Source organism: Perissodus microlepis, chromosome 1, assembly GCF_051167445.1.
Source record: "Perissodus microlepis isolate ML-2025 ecotype Zambia chromosome 1, ASM5116744v1, whole genome shotgun sequence".
Lineage (NCBI taxonomy): Eukaryota > Metazoa > Chordata > Actinopteri > Cichliformes > Cichlidae > Perissodus > Perissodus microlepis.
Window position 1 is genome coordinate 6,914,388 of NC_140461.1, and position 12,597 is coordinate 6,926,984.

At 38.1% G+C, this 12,597-nt stretch overlaps 1 protein-coding gene across 3 annotated transcripts in view; it reads left to right on the forward strand.

Moving 5' to 3' along the window:
- ntrk3b (neurotrophic tyrosine kinase, receptor, type 3b) overlaps positions 1 to 12,597 on the forward strand; it is a 214,734-nt gene that overhangs the window by 81,307 nt on the left and 120,830 nt on the right. For all 3 annotated transcript variants that reach the window (XM_084928310.1, XM_084928319.1, XM_084928303.1), the window contains exon 4: positions 11,500 to 11,568. In XM_084928310.1, coding sequence (XP_084784436.1) covers positions 11,500 to 11,568 — 69 coding nt within the window. The remainder of the gene's footprint in view (positions 1 to 11,499; positions 11,569 to 12,597) is intronic.

Below are 12,597 nucleotides of genomic sequence, written 5' to 3' on the forward strand. Positions count from 1 at the left end.
AATCAATGCTTTAATAAATAAATGCAGTCACTTTTTATTTTGTACTTGTGGTTAGAATATGTTAGCATGGCAACTGAAAGACTAACAATTGCTTTTTTTCCCCCTTTTTTCTTTCAGCACAGTGTTTGTTTGTTGGGTTCTGTGATATCCAGAATATCTGCAGTTGTGTTGTGATTACCTGACACTAGCTGATTGCTGCTTACCTGCTAGACCTATGGTGCACAAAATGTTCCCGCAAGCGTTTTTTTCTGTATTAATATGATGGCTAGCTGCAGGCTGATTTTTCTGCACCACTCTATTTCACATTAGATTGCATATATCTGCTGAAGAGGCTGCCCAGTACAGCCTTAATACAGACTCTGAGCTGCTATTATACATTTGACAAACGGTTGGACTTACTAAAACAGCTGAGAGTTACGTACCTTGTTGAGGGATACATTAATAGTTGTCTCAGTTTGACGTTATTTAACCGGGTTGGATGTGGAGGAGGAATAAACAGGTTTAAAAGCAGATGAGAGGAGCTGTGCAGTGCGATTAGTGCAACACATGCACACATATACCCCAACCAGAGGATTTTTCTGAGATTAAAGAATCAACTATTTTTATCCCTCTTCCCCAGAGCCATCCTTACCTATGTTTGATGCAGATTTGGGGTGAATAATATTCTCGATTATAATGAAGTGGTGGCTGTTTGAAGTTTCTCTCTGGCTGTTTTGATGAAATGAATTCCATACGGTACCTCCAACACATTTTATGGGACTCACTCCCTTGCTTTGTATTTTCAATGATTGAACTGCCTAAGGAGGGAGATTTTAAGCCCATTCATTCTGCTTCTTTTATCAGTAATGCTATACAAGTGCTGTCTCACTGAAGCACAGGCGACACTACATCATGAAATGAATTCTTCTTTTTCATGAATGATTTACAGGGACTTCATGCTAGATTGGTAGTAGACCACTCTGTGATGTTTTGAAAATACAGAAAATTTATACCAAGACTGAGATTTTACCTGATACTTTTGGAAATATCATAAGCTAGAGTAGCTCAAAAGAGGATAGCCAGTACATAAAACTTTTACCAGCTATGACAGGTGAATGTTGTCTTCTCCGCGTTTGCCCCCAAAAGCTTCTCTGGGGATTCTGAACTGTGGCTGCACTCTGCTGCTTTTAGTGCAACGACTATACTACACGAACTGAATGTTTGTGTGTATGCATGTGTGTGTGCATCTTTGTGAGGACACAAAATTGGCATTCTACTATACTTGTGGGGACCAACACTCACTTATAGGACAAAATGCCCATCTCCACCAGTTTGAAGGTGTTTTTCAGGCTCAAAATGTGGTTTTAGTGTCAGGGTTACAATTAGGTTATGGTTAGGTTTAGGTGTTTTTGATGGGTGGGGTTGAGGTAAGCTGGTGTGCCCTATTGTGTTAAATAGATGTCCTCACTAAGATATGAAAACGTATAAAAAGTATATTTTCTAAGTGTGTGTGTGTGTGTGTGTGTGTGTGTGTGTGTGTGTGGAGACAGGATGGAGAGGCAGGGTGGGATTCGGACGGCTGGGGTAAAAAGACAGACAGCATTAGCATTGTGCAAATGATTCTATTTTAATTACATCCCACATTTTGGCATTAATAAATCATTACCTTATTGATTTTGGGACATTTGGGTAATTACTGTAAACAAATGAGACAGTCACTGAGTAGCCTGTCAGCTTCTGCATTGCATTTTACAATGACATGTTGAGCCAAAAATCAAACAAAGTTAAAGGTTTATTTAAAGGGTAAAAGAACATTTTAGGGAACTTTAGGGAAATCAAAAAAACAACAACAAAAAAAAAACAAAAACAAATGAGCGTCCTCCTTTCTTTACATTATTGTTTACAATAATGTTACCACTGTATGGTAAACCAGTGTTTTTAAAAAATACCACACTTTTCTGATGTCTACAAAATTCAGCTATTATTCAATCATCTCTAATTTTAAGCATTTGGGATTTGGGTCTCGCTGGATCAAGATTTAAATACACAAATATTTATGTAGCTTTTTTCTTGGTCACTCTCTTATCCGCAAGAGGTCACCACAGCAGATGGATCCCCATATTTAATGTGGCATAGATTTTTGTGCCGGATGTCCTTTCTGATGCAAACCTCCCCAGGGATTTATTTCTCTTCCAACCCGGGGATCTTTTGGATATTAAGTATGAAAATAGTCATTTATAAAGTCAGCGAGGATGAAGACTACTGTTTCTTGTCTTGTCTCCTATGCTCCCCCATTTCTCTTTCCCCTCACTCTCTCAGCCATTTGTCTGGGATGACTGCTCTTGCCTGAGCCTTCCTGTTTCTTCCTGTTAAAAGGGTGTTTGTCCTCCCCACTTTTGACTGGTGCTTGCCCGAAGATAATCATCTGATTTTGAGGGTTTTCTGTCTTCAGTATGAAGCACCTTGTGGTAGCTGTTGTTGTAATTTGACAATGCATGAAAAGAACTGAATTGAATTGAACTTAAAATGCAAGTCAAATATAACCAGCAGAGAAGAATTTAAAAAATTAATTTGAAAAAAATGTATTTTTAATCACTGAGTCATGAAAAGTATTTGCATGAGTATGCTGCATTCAGTCTGGGTCAAGTGATTTTCACAGTTTACTAAGAATCACAGCAGCTCATTTGACTAGTAAAACCTGCATTCAGTGCTGTTTCTCCGTGTGTGTGTGTGTGTGTGTGTGTGTGTGTGTGTGTGTGCGTTACTTCGGTCAAGATAGCAATCTGTTTATCAGATTGTGGTGGGCTGAACCATGTTTAAGAGTTACTAAATGGGTTTTATACTTAGCGATAAATCTGCAGTGCACCTTAAAGGTGTGATGTCAGCTTTTAGTATCATTTATATCCTTTTAACATGTCTAATCTTATTTATTGTACCATTTAGTCTCCATTTTGTACAAACACTGCATTTTGTTTTTCTAATCTCAGCAACACCTTTGTAAGTGTGACCATCATCAATGATGTGACCTTTTATTTTGTAGAGGTTTTATCACAGATGTGTCTGAAAAGGTTCTTTGAAGCACTGTTGCTCTCAAAGAGTCTACAAGAAAACTCATCTTCATGTGGTACTTCAAGGCGTACATATGCAACATGCATTCATATGAGAACATGAGTTCTTTGAAATATCGACACTCCTAAAAGCATAAGCAGGAAGGTTTTCTGTTGAGGGGAGCTGAAGCCTTGGAGTGATGGTTTCACTGAAATTGTCCAAGGACTGCATGTACAAGCGGTGGGCATTTTCTAGGAGGAACTCTGGGAAATAGAAAAGAATGAGGAGAGAAATCTCACATATTTTGGTACTATCTTCATATTCTGAATTTGTGGGGCATTTTGGCAATATAATTTGTAATTTTACATCCAATTTACTTGTTTCTCTTGGATATAAAACCTCAGTTGCCCCCAGTTCTCTTCCTACTATGTAGTGAGGTAATAGGAAAGACATTGTTTCATGGATTGATATTCCTGATTGAGATAGGTACTGCGTCAAGTATAAGAAGCATAACACAAGCTGATTCTGACCTATATTATCTTTGTACCTCTCTCACAAAGCTGCTAGTTATATTAGCAAGAACATGACACAAAAAAACTCTCCAGGAAGTCAAACAAGTGGCTCAGTACAGCAATTCAATCGAACTACAGAGTAACCACTAGTAATTCAATACAGAATACAGAGAGCTAACGAAACCACAAACAAGCAGATACAGAAACACACCAAGGCTGCAAGTGACCACCAGCCTGTGATGCTCAAAGACAATAAGTATCAACTAGTAAGTGATTACAGATAGGAGAGGCACAGAGGCAAGCCTGCTCACATTAAACCATAGCTGCCACGACTTGACAGATTAGTTGCACTTTTAAAACCAGGTGCACAGATTGCTGCACCTTGATCAGACTGAGCCATGTTCCAGTCAGTCATGGTACTGTGCTGGATGAAGAATGAGGACTGGAGCACAGAACGGGACCGCTGGTCCGATCTATGAGGATGACAAGCTACATGGCAGATGAGCATGGCATAAAACAGAGTCAAATTAGGATAACAAGGAAAAAGGGGGGTATGTGGTTGCTATGAGCTGATACAGTAACATATAAACCACAATAGAAACCAGGACCACAGCCATGTTCTTATATTCCAACAAAACCCTACGGGCACCCACACAGGGACTCTCTCAAAGGGTCATAAATGTTCTTCTTGTAATGGCCTGTCTTTCCAGCAGCTTCTCATGGCTAGTTAGCTATGTGCTCACCCACCCACTCCTGTGCTGCCTTTTTAAAATATCTCAGGAGGGAAGCTTGTAGCAGATTTTGAGAATGTAGTTAAACAGACAGTATGGCAGTGTGAAGGTAGAGTAAAGGGCCATCACATCACAAGGGAAGCCAGGAATAAAATATTCACTCTGTGCATTGGAAATTCATTGTTCCAGCTGGTAGATTCAACCATTATAAAACAACATTATGTGATTTAATCTTGTAAGAGACAAACTATAGCCACAGAGATGAAGGGGAGAGATGGGTGGGGGAAGTTAGACACAAAACATACTGATTTCATTCATTGTGACTTCCATTTAGGGCTCATAATCTGTAATATTAACCACTTTCATTTGCACAAAAATCTAATAAAAAAACCTAACTATGATGGTGCAATAACAACACTGTAAACAGTATCCATCCATCCATCCATCCATTTTCTTAACTACTGATTAAGTTCAGGGTCGTGGCAGCTCCGGAAACCTGTTTGAGTTTTCATGTGATTTCAGCGTACACCCTGATCAGAATGGATATAAATATAGGAATTAAAAAAGAGCCAACAGATTTACATTAGAGTAGCACATTTAAAGCTTTTTATCCAAAAAATATGCTGTTTAAAGATAAAAAGCTTGCTAGAGATTGGAGTCTTATTGTAAAACTGCTACACATATGACCCAGTGTATTAGTTGATGCTTGTTTCCAGTCGACCACAGCACCAAAAACATTACACTTTCAGACAGAAGTACAAATTATTAATGAGCTGATTTTAAAAAAATAATAATAAAAAGTAGAAGGAATAGCATAAAAATTATCAATCCGTGATCATCTAGTCAATGAGCAGGCAGTTCTGGCTACAGTATTACAGTGATGGGGGTAAATAATAACTGGATAATAACAAAAGCACAAAATTCCAGCCTGAATGTAGATAAGAATGTAGCTTAATATAGCTAAGATACATAATATATGCTATGGTGGGACATGCATATAAACCTATATTAAGTACCCCATTACTGGATGCATTCAGCGAGATTGCATGTAGTATATTTAAACTGGGATGAACCTGTGGATCGTGAAATGCATAGTGTTATACCAAGTGACCTGAAAGACATGAAATAAGTTCTGAGCATTATCAGGTGGAGGCATGCACCTGGCTGGAAAGGCGTAGATTTATGCACAGTTTATAAAGTTGTCTGTTCCTCTGTGGAGCTGACTTTTTATCAGTGACCTTCCAGATATAGGATATTGTTTGGGGTTGCAGTAAGTTGAACATTAGCAAATTAGGGAAACTATTTACTTCAAGGAGTAGCTCACGCGATGTGCAGCAATGAATTCTTAGGCAGTGGATCAACATAGGAAATAGAGCAAAATAATGAAGGTGTCTCCAGGTAAAGAGGGTGTTTTGTCCTGGATTAAATAAAAGTTAAAGTGGAACAGGTTTGAATTGATGTATTTCATGTAATGTTATAGTTGCCTTTTAAGTAATCTGGAGGCTAATGTTCTGATACTGTAGCTAGCACTTCAGAGAAGAGATAACCTAGGTTAAAATGCTTCCACCTTTACATTTTACACTTTCATAAACTACATATGGCTGCTGTCAAACTTAGTCCGTTTTTTTCTTTTGCTTTTTTCCTAAAATGTCAGCATCTCAGCACTGAGGAAAACTACTTGCCTTTAAGATTGACACCCATGATATTTCAAAGCTTGACATCAAATTTTGGAAAGTGTTTTTTTTTTTTTTGCAATTACAGTCATTAGTCATAAAATAAAGAGCTCTCAGACATTTTAAGAAAATATTGAAAATATTTTTATGATTAACATAATGCTGTAAAAATGAACAGTTGCAAAAGGAAGCAATTAGTATGTTTTGTTGTAGCAAAAATTAGCAGCTTCTCCTCAGCGTGACAGATGATGACTAGATTCCACCATGTCCGTTCTGCTGATCCGTTGCGACATCTCGCTCAGTAGCTGTCTGGTTCTCCTCCGCGTGGTCCTGAATGTCAATCCACTGAGCTCCCCCACACTCAGACAGTAGCTACCAGTAATGCCGCACTAATTAGCCAACCCTCTCAAGTGGCCAAGCCCTCCCAGTGGCATCCGTGCCAAACAGAATTATTAAAGAAGAGGGAGGAGGAGCTGCATCTCCTCTGCAGAGGAGCAAAACATCCAGTTTTAGTTTAGCATTCACTTCGTCACCCTGTGGCTGGGTGAGCAAAGGCTGTCATCAATATCAACACCTAGATACATCCGTCGCTGTAATACATTTTTTTTTTCTCCTTTACCCCAACCTAATGAAAATTTCATGTGAATCACATAATTATAATTCCTTATTTAAATGAGCGCTGTCTAAGTAGTGGAGATGATTTGTGGCTCAGTGACTAAAAGCTGTTGTGTGGATGCTGATGTTGTTTTACAGTTTAGTCAAAGCAGTGCAAGTCTGCGTGAATGTGAGTGTATAGTATATACTGTGTATGTGGTTTTGTGTGTTGGGAGGTGGTATGGTATAGCCTTCTAGGCCTGGTAACTAAGCTGCTTAGTTTATAAATAGATTAATTTTCTACATCGCTAATTTTTTAATTTAATAATCACTCCCTCCTCCACTCTGCAGCTCTTGGCCTTCCTCACCTCCTGTCTTTTGGCATTCCCTTGTCTTTGATGGCTTCTTTTCTGATTTGTTTATATATTTATTAATTCATTTACTACCCCCTCCCAATCCAATTTTAGCTGACATTTCTTGTCGAGATGCGAAGGATGACCTTTGAAAACAGAACACTTCCTGGCGGAGATGTGAAGGAGGTCTCACTCTGTGCTCAGAAGGCACTCCTCCTCTCCTCCTTTCTACTTAATGTATGCAAGCATAGAACAACTAAAACATATTTGTCACTTAATTGAAAGGCTCATGAGTGTTAATAGTTAAAACATGAGTTGCTTTCCACTGATTATTTAGTTGTCACATTGTAGTTCCATATATAAAAATAAATGAATAAATTGCGTCTCCGCTCACACTTTGTCATTATGAATTACATTTTAATCAAAGAAGAGTAATGGTGACAAATAATTGAATTTCTTTGCTGCGAGTCTGTTAAATATACACCTACATGGAGATATTTATCTTAGCTTAAAATAAAGACTGTAAACAGGGAAACATTTAGTCTGGCTCACCCACAAAACAGAAAGAAAAAGTACCCTACCAGTGCCACTAAAGCCTTCCAATCTTCTCACATTCTTACACTTGTTTATCTAAGCTAACAGTCAAGCATATAGACTTACCACACAGTTCTGTCAATATCTCAAAAAACCTAGTCAAAAATAACTTTACTTTCATAGCTTAATAGCTTCAGTCTTGTTTCTGTATATCTAAATGAACTATCCATGTGGTGGTTAGTGGTGGTGAACACCATGGAGCTGAATCAGAGAAGCTGCTCAGCTGCCTGACCAGTAAATGGTGCCACAGAGGGTGGTCAAGATTATCCAAAAAAAAAAAAAAAGACAAAACTTTGGTGCCTCATCTGCACCATAGCTTCAAAAGTGTCGAGTTGGCAGCCAATCACAGAGTCAGTCTACTCTCCCTGTGGAACTCAGCAAAGTACATTATGTTCCCCACAACTGAGTGATAGAAAATCTCCACCACTAAAGAAATGGAGCCTGCTCATCCTGTTCTTATACACAGCCTCTGTGTTGGTCTTCCAGTTTAACTTGTTGTCAATATCCTGTCCCAGAATGGACGCGTGTAGCCATCCTTTTCCACCTGAAATTAGTAATGGAAGTAAAAAAAATATGGTTTAAAGACATTCATATATTATGACTTAAACTGCTGTTTATAATAGAGTATAATAAAGTTATGAGCCAAAACATACCTGAGGTTTTAAATTGTAGAAGTCATAAATGGCCCAACATTGTCATTGTAGTTAGTAAAATAATTTATTCACTGGGTTGATATTACTAAACAAAGAAAATGCAGCTTTTCATAGCATATACTGTAACAAAATTCTGCAAATGGAGCAATTTTATATATTTTTAGAAAAATATTTTTCAAAAATTTAATGCATGAAATTGGATCTTTGCTAGTGCTGTCTGCCCTCTAGGGCTAAGGGTGGGTATTTCATGACATGTTGCATTACAATGATTATTTTTTCCATTTAGGGTAGCATATAAAATAAGCAACAAAATCTTATACTATGTGCTTTGGTCTAGGTCTATTTTGAGTCTGAAATCTTTGCTCATTTGGAGCTCTCAGGTCTAATGTATTTAGATTATAAGGCCTTTGGTCTGATGTATGGCTGATGTAGTTTTTGTCAACTGACATGTACCTATTTGGAGATCTGTGGTCTAAACATGTGTCTATTTCGGGATGTGTGATTTGATGCTGGTGTTGAGCAGCCCTGCTCTGCATCAACTAATGAGCTGCTGTTTGCTCGCCCACCTTTTGCCTCTCTCTCCCTGTCTGTCTCTCTCTTTCTCATTCTCCCATAATGTATTCTTTCAGTGCATAATACAACCCCTTTGGGAACACAGGTTTCCTTTTGGAGATGAAATTTCATGCAGCATCTTTACATATTCTGCCACACATCTCCTCTATTTAGAGCATTCACATCAGCGTACATTTCAAGTGTGTTTAACCAATACGTGTGAGTGTGTTTATGCAGATGTAAATTTGTGAGCATTTTTTTTTTTAATCTGCAAGTGTGTGTGTTTGCATGTGTGATTGCATGTGTGATATCACAGGAAATAAGTCAGACCTGCAACATCCTTAGCTCCCTGTTGCTATAGCGACACGTCTGGATACAGGAGCATCTAATGTCTTCCATACAAATTAACATATTAGACAGTGTGTGAGTGTGTATGTGTGTGTGTGTGTGAGAGAGAGAAAGAGACAGAAAATATTAAAACTGCATACTCTATTGTGTGTATTTGGCACTTTTTATTTATTATTTTATTTTTTTTATTATGTTAAATATTGGAATTTAATGTTGTTTAAATTATATATCACACTGTTTATACAAGTTCCATGTTTTTTAGACACATTCTAATAATGGTCTTATGCTCTGTAATACAATCCTGATGTTACTGATATATGTAGATAACTGTTCATTTTAAAATTTTTACTAATTAGGTATCCATATTTTGATAATCAACCTGTTATCTATTTGCTGAATTATATTTTGAGTTGCTCCTTTAAGGTTCAGTATATGTATCATAAATTGCATCATGTCATTTCCTGTGACTGAATAAATAATTTCTTCCTCCTCTTATAGATGCTCTTACTTTTATATCAGTTCAAAGCAGCAATAATGTGCAGAATGTATGAGTCACTGAGCGAGTGTTGCTCTGAAACTACAGCAAAGAAAACAATGATCAGGTAAAATGATTCTCTCATGATGTAATAGAGCACTTTGATGCTTCATATACAGCTAATAGGATTCAATATTGTACACTGCTTTATGATAAACTGCTATTTTAAAACCCTTACAGAGAGGTTATATGATTTAATAAATGTATTCATAGATGCCTGATGTTCATATTTAAACTAATTCAAGATTCTGGTCAAATCACTTGTAAGTCTCTGGTTGTTTGCTATTGAATTTAATGGCTTCCTAAGCCAGAGGGTTTCCTTAAGTCAATTGAATTATTTGACTTGAAAGCGGTCAACTTACTTTTATTGAGTTGGCTGAGCCCTGAAGCTCCACTCAGCCAGGGCTGTTCCCTTTTCTTTGTCAATAGTACTTTGCCTTATTTTCATCCATTAATACAGGCATGTGGATTCTCATTGCAATTAGGCTGTTTAATTTTGTCTTACTAAAATGTGGCTTTGTTATTTAAAGAAAATACTCAGACCTCTTTGGTTCTTTGGACACTTGCAGATCCATTTTTAAATGAATAAATGTGTTTTCCCCATTAATACACTCAGCAACCAGTAATGACAAAGTGAAAATGTGTTTTGTTTGGGTTTTTGTTTTTTGTACATTTATACTTACTAAAAACTTCTCATATTCAGTATTTGGCACTTCAGTTTGTAATAAGGTGAACTGGAAATCAGACCTCAAAGCGCTGTATCTGGTGAACACCTTATCATCTAGCTAATACTATTCTAATGGTAAAGTATGGCATTTGCTGTTTTAGTTGGGGGTTGCTGTTGGGGTGCCTCTCAGAACCAGGAACAGGGAGTTGGTCAGAACTGTAGAAGATGAATACCCATTCAGACTGATTGATTGACACTGTCCACCCCCAAAATATCACATCATCATCAAAAGAACACATCATTTGCTCTAGCTGTTTTTATACTCTATAGTTATGTGTCAAAGCAACTTTTAGAAATGGGTTCTCCCATAAACTTGACAAAATTGTGTAAGTTGAGTTTTGTGGGCGATCGTGGCTCGTGGCTCAAGAGTTGGCAGTTCGCCTTGTAATCGGAAGGTTGCTGGTTCGAGCCCCAGCTTGGACAGTCTCGGTCGTTGTGTCCTTGGGCAAGACACTTCACCCATTGCCTACTGGTGGTGGTCAGAGGGCCCGGTGGCGCCAGTGTCCGGCAGCCTCGCCTCTATCAATGCGCCCCAGGGTGGCTGTGGTTACAATGTAGCTTGCCATTACCAGTGTGTGAATGGGTGAATGACTGGATGTGTAAAGCGCTTTGGGGTACTTGGGGACTAGTAAAAGTGCTATACAAATACAGGCCATTTACCATTTTTTAACTTGTTTTGGCATTGCAAAACATTTTATTTATATATAAAAAAAAAAAAAAAAAATTGGTTTTTTCCTAACATTAACTGAATCCAAAGCCTGTAGAGTCATTGCTGCCATTATGGCTCCTTCTGTGTATTTGGGTAAGGTTCTGAATGCTTAAATGAGAGATTTAAATATTTCGGTCTTAAATTATAAATTTGCAAACATCTATAAAGGCATAAACTTGTGCTTATAGTTCATTGCTTCTAGATTGATGGGGAAATCCCAGTTTTATCTGTTTAAAAATAAAAATAGAACATCACAAAAAAAACAAAACCCAAAGAGACTAAAAGTTTCCTGTTAGCTTAAAAGGGGGAGAAAAATGTCAAAATGACCCTACAAAGCTTTGCCATTGGGTTTCTGGAACTAAAAGACCTCGTAAATGGAACAGAAGAAATTGTACAAAAGCAGAACAAACATGACATCAAGGAAGGGACCTAAAATAATTCACATAAAATAACTCAATTTAACATTCCTTTTGTTTTTCTTTCTTCCACAGAAACTTGTCAAAGAATCCTCTCACCACTCTGTCATGGCAGCTCTTCCAGCACCTCCAACTCCAAGAGCTGTAAGTCTCGTCTGATCTGTCTCGCTGCCTTTTGTTTGTATTTTATTACAGCACTTTATCACTGCTCCCTACGTACTATCAGCCTCAATACAAATTGTCTTCACCGCATACCATTATAATTCCTGTCTTTGTTGTACAAAACCTCTAATTTGTCGGAGCGCATGCAGAAGACTGGCCCTATAGGCACTATAGTGGCACTGTGATCTTATAAGTCATTTGTTGACTTAATTAACGTGCACAAATGGCCTGGTAGGAGAAGGGAATCTGACCCCGTTTCCTTGTTTGTTATGAATATTTTAGCGATCATTGTGTTTATGAAATGAGTTTGCTCTTTCACCACCAGGGAGAACATTGCGATGTGGACCCGCTTGTAATTTACACATCATTACGCCTGTCAGCGCTGTCCATCATATGAACCTTAGCTGCTCCCCGAACGCTTGCGCTCCTCATATGCGCCTCCTGGCATATAAAACTGTGGTATAGCAGGATGTGATACAAGGCTATTTCAAGCAGGCCTCCTTATTGTGCTATTTTCAGAGGTAGAAGCAGAGCAGGTCCACAGAGAGCACGACACAATGCTGATCTCTGGTCGTACACTGCAAACAGCAGAGCAGAGGGATAACCCTACAAACATTTATGTTGTAGGCTTGCATTTTGGACATTTAGCTTCAAACGTATCCCTCACACTTGCAGGACTCACCAATATTACGGAGAGATGTTTTTTGTTCTGTGTAGGAAGCAGCTCACACCATACCCTATAACAGAGCTACACAAGTGTCGTCTCACTGTGGGCCCGCATTGGAGGCAGATGGGTCTCTGAATCCCTCTTTGTGCCTGTTATTGGGTTGTGAATTTTATTCCTGACTAAAAACGGTAATTCTTCACATTTGTTGTCTTACCAGCTGTCCAGTTCTCAATCTAGTTTGGCATTTGGCTCATCTTATTACTCATACAGGGTCTAACTTATATATAAAATATCTTTTCATAGTTTTTTCACAATTTTCCTCTTCCAGATCACAGTGTAAAATA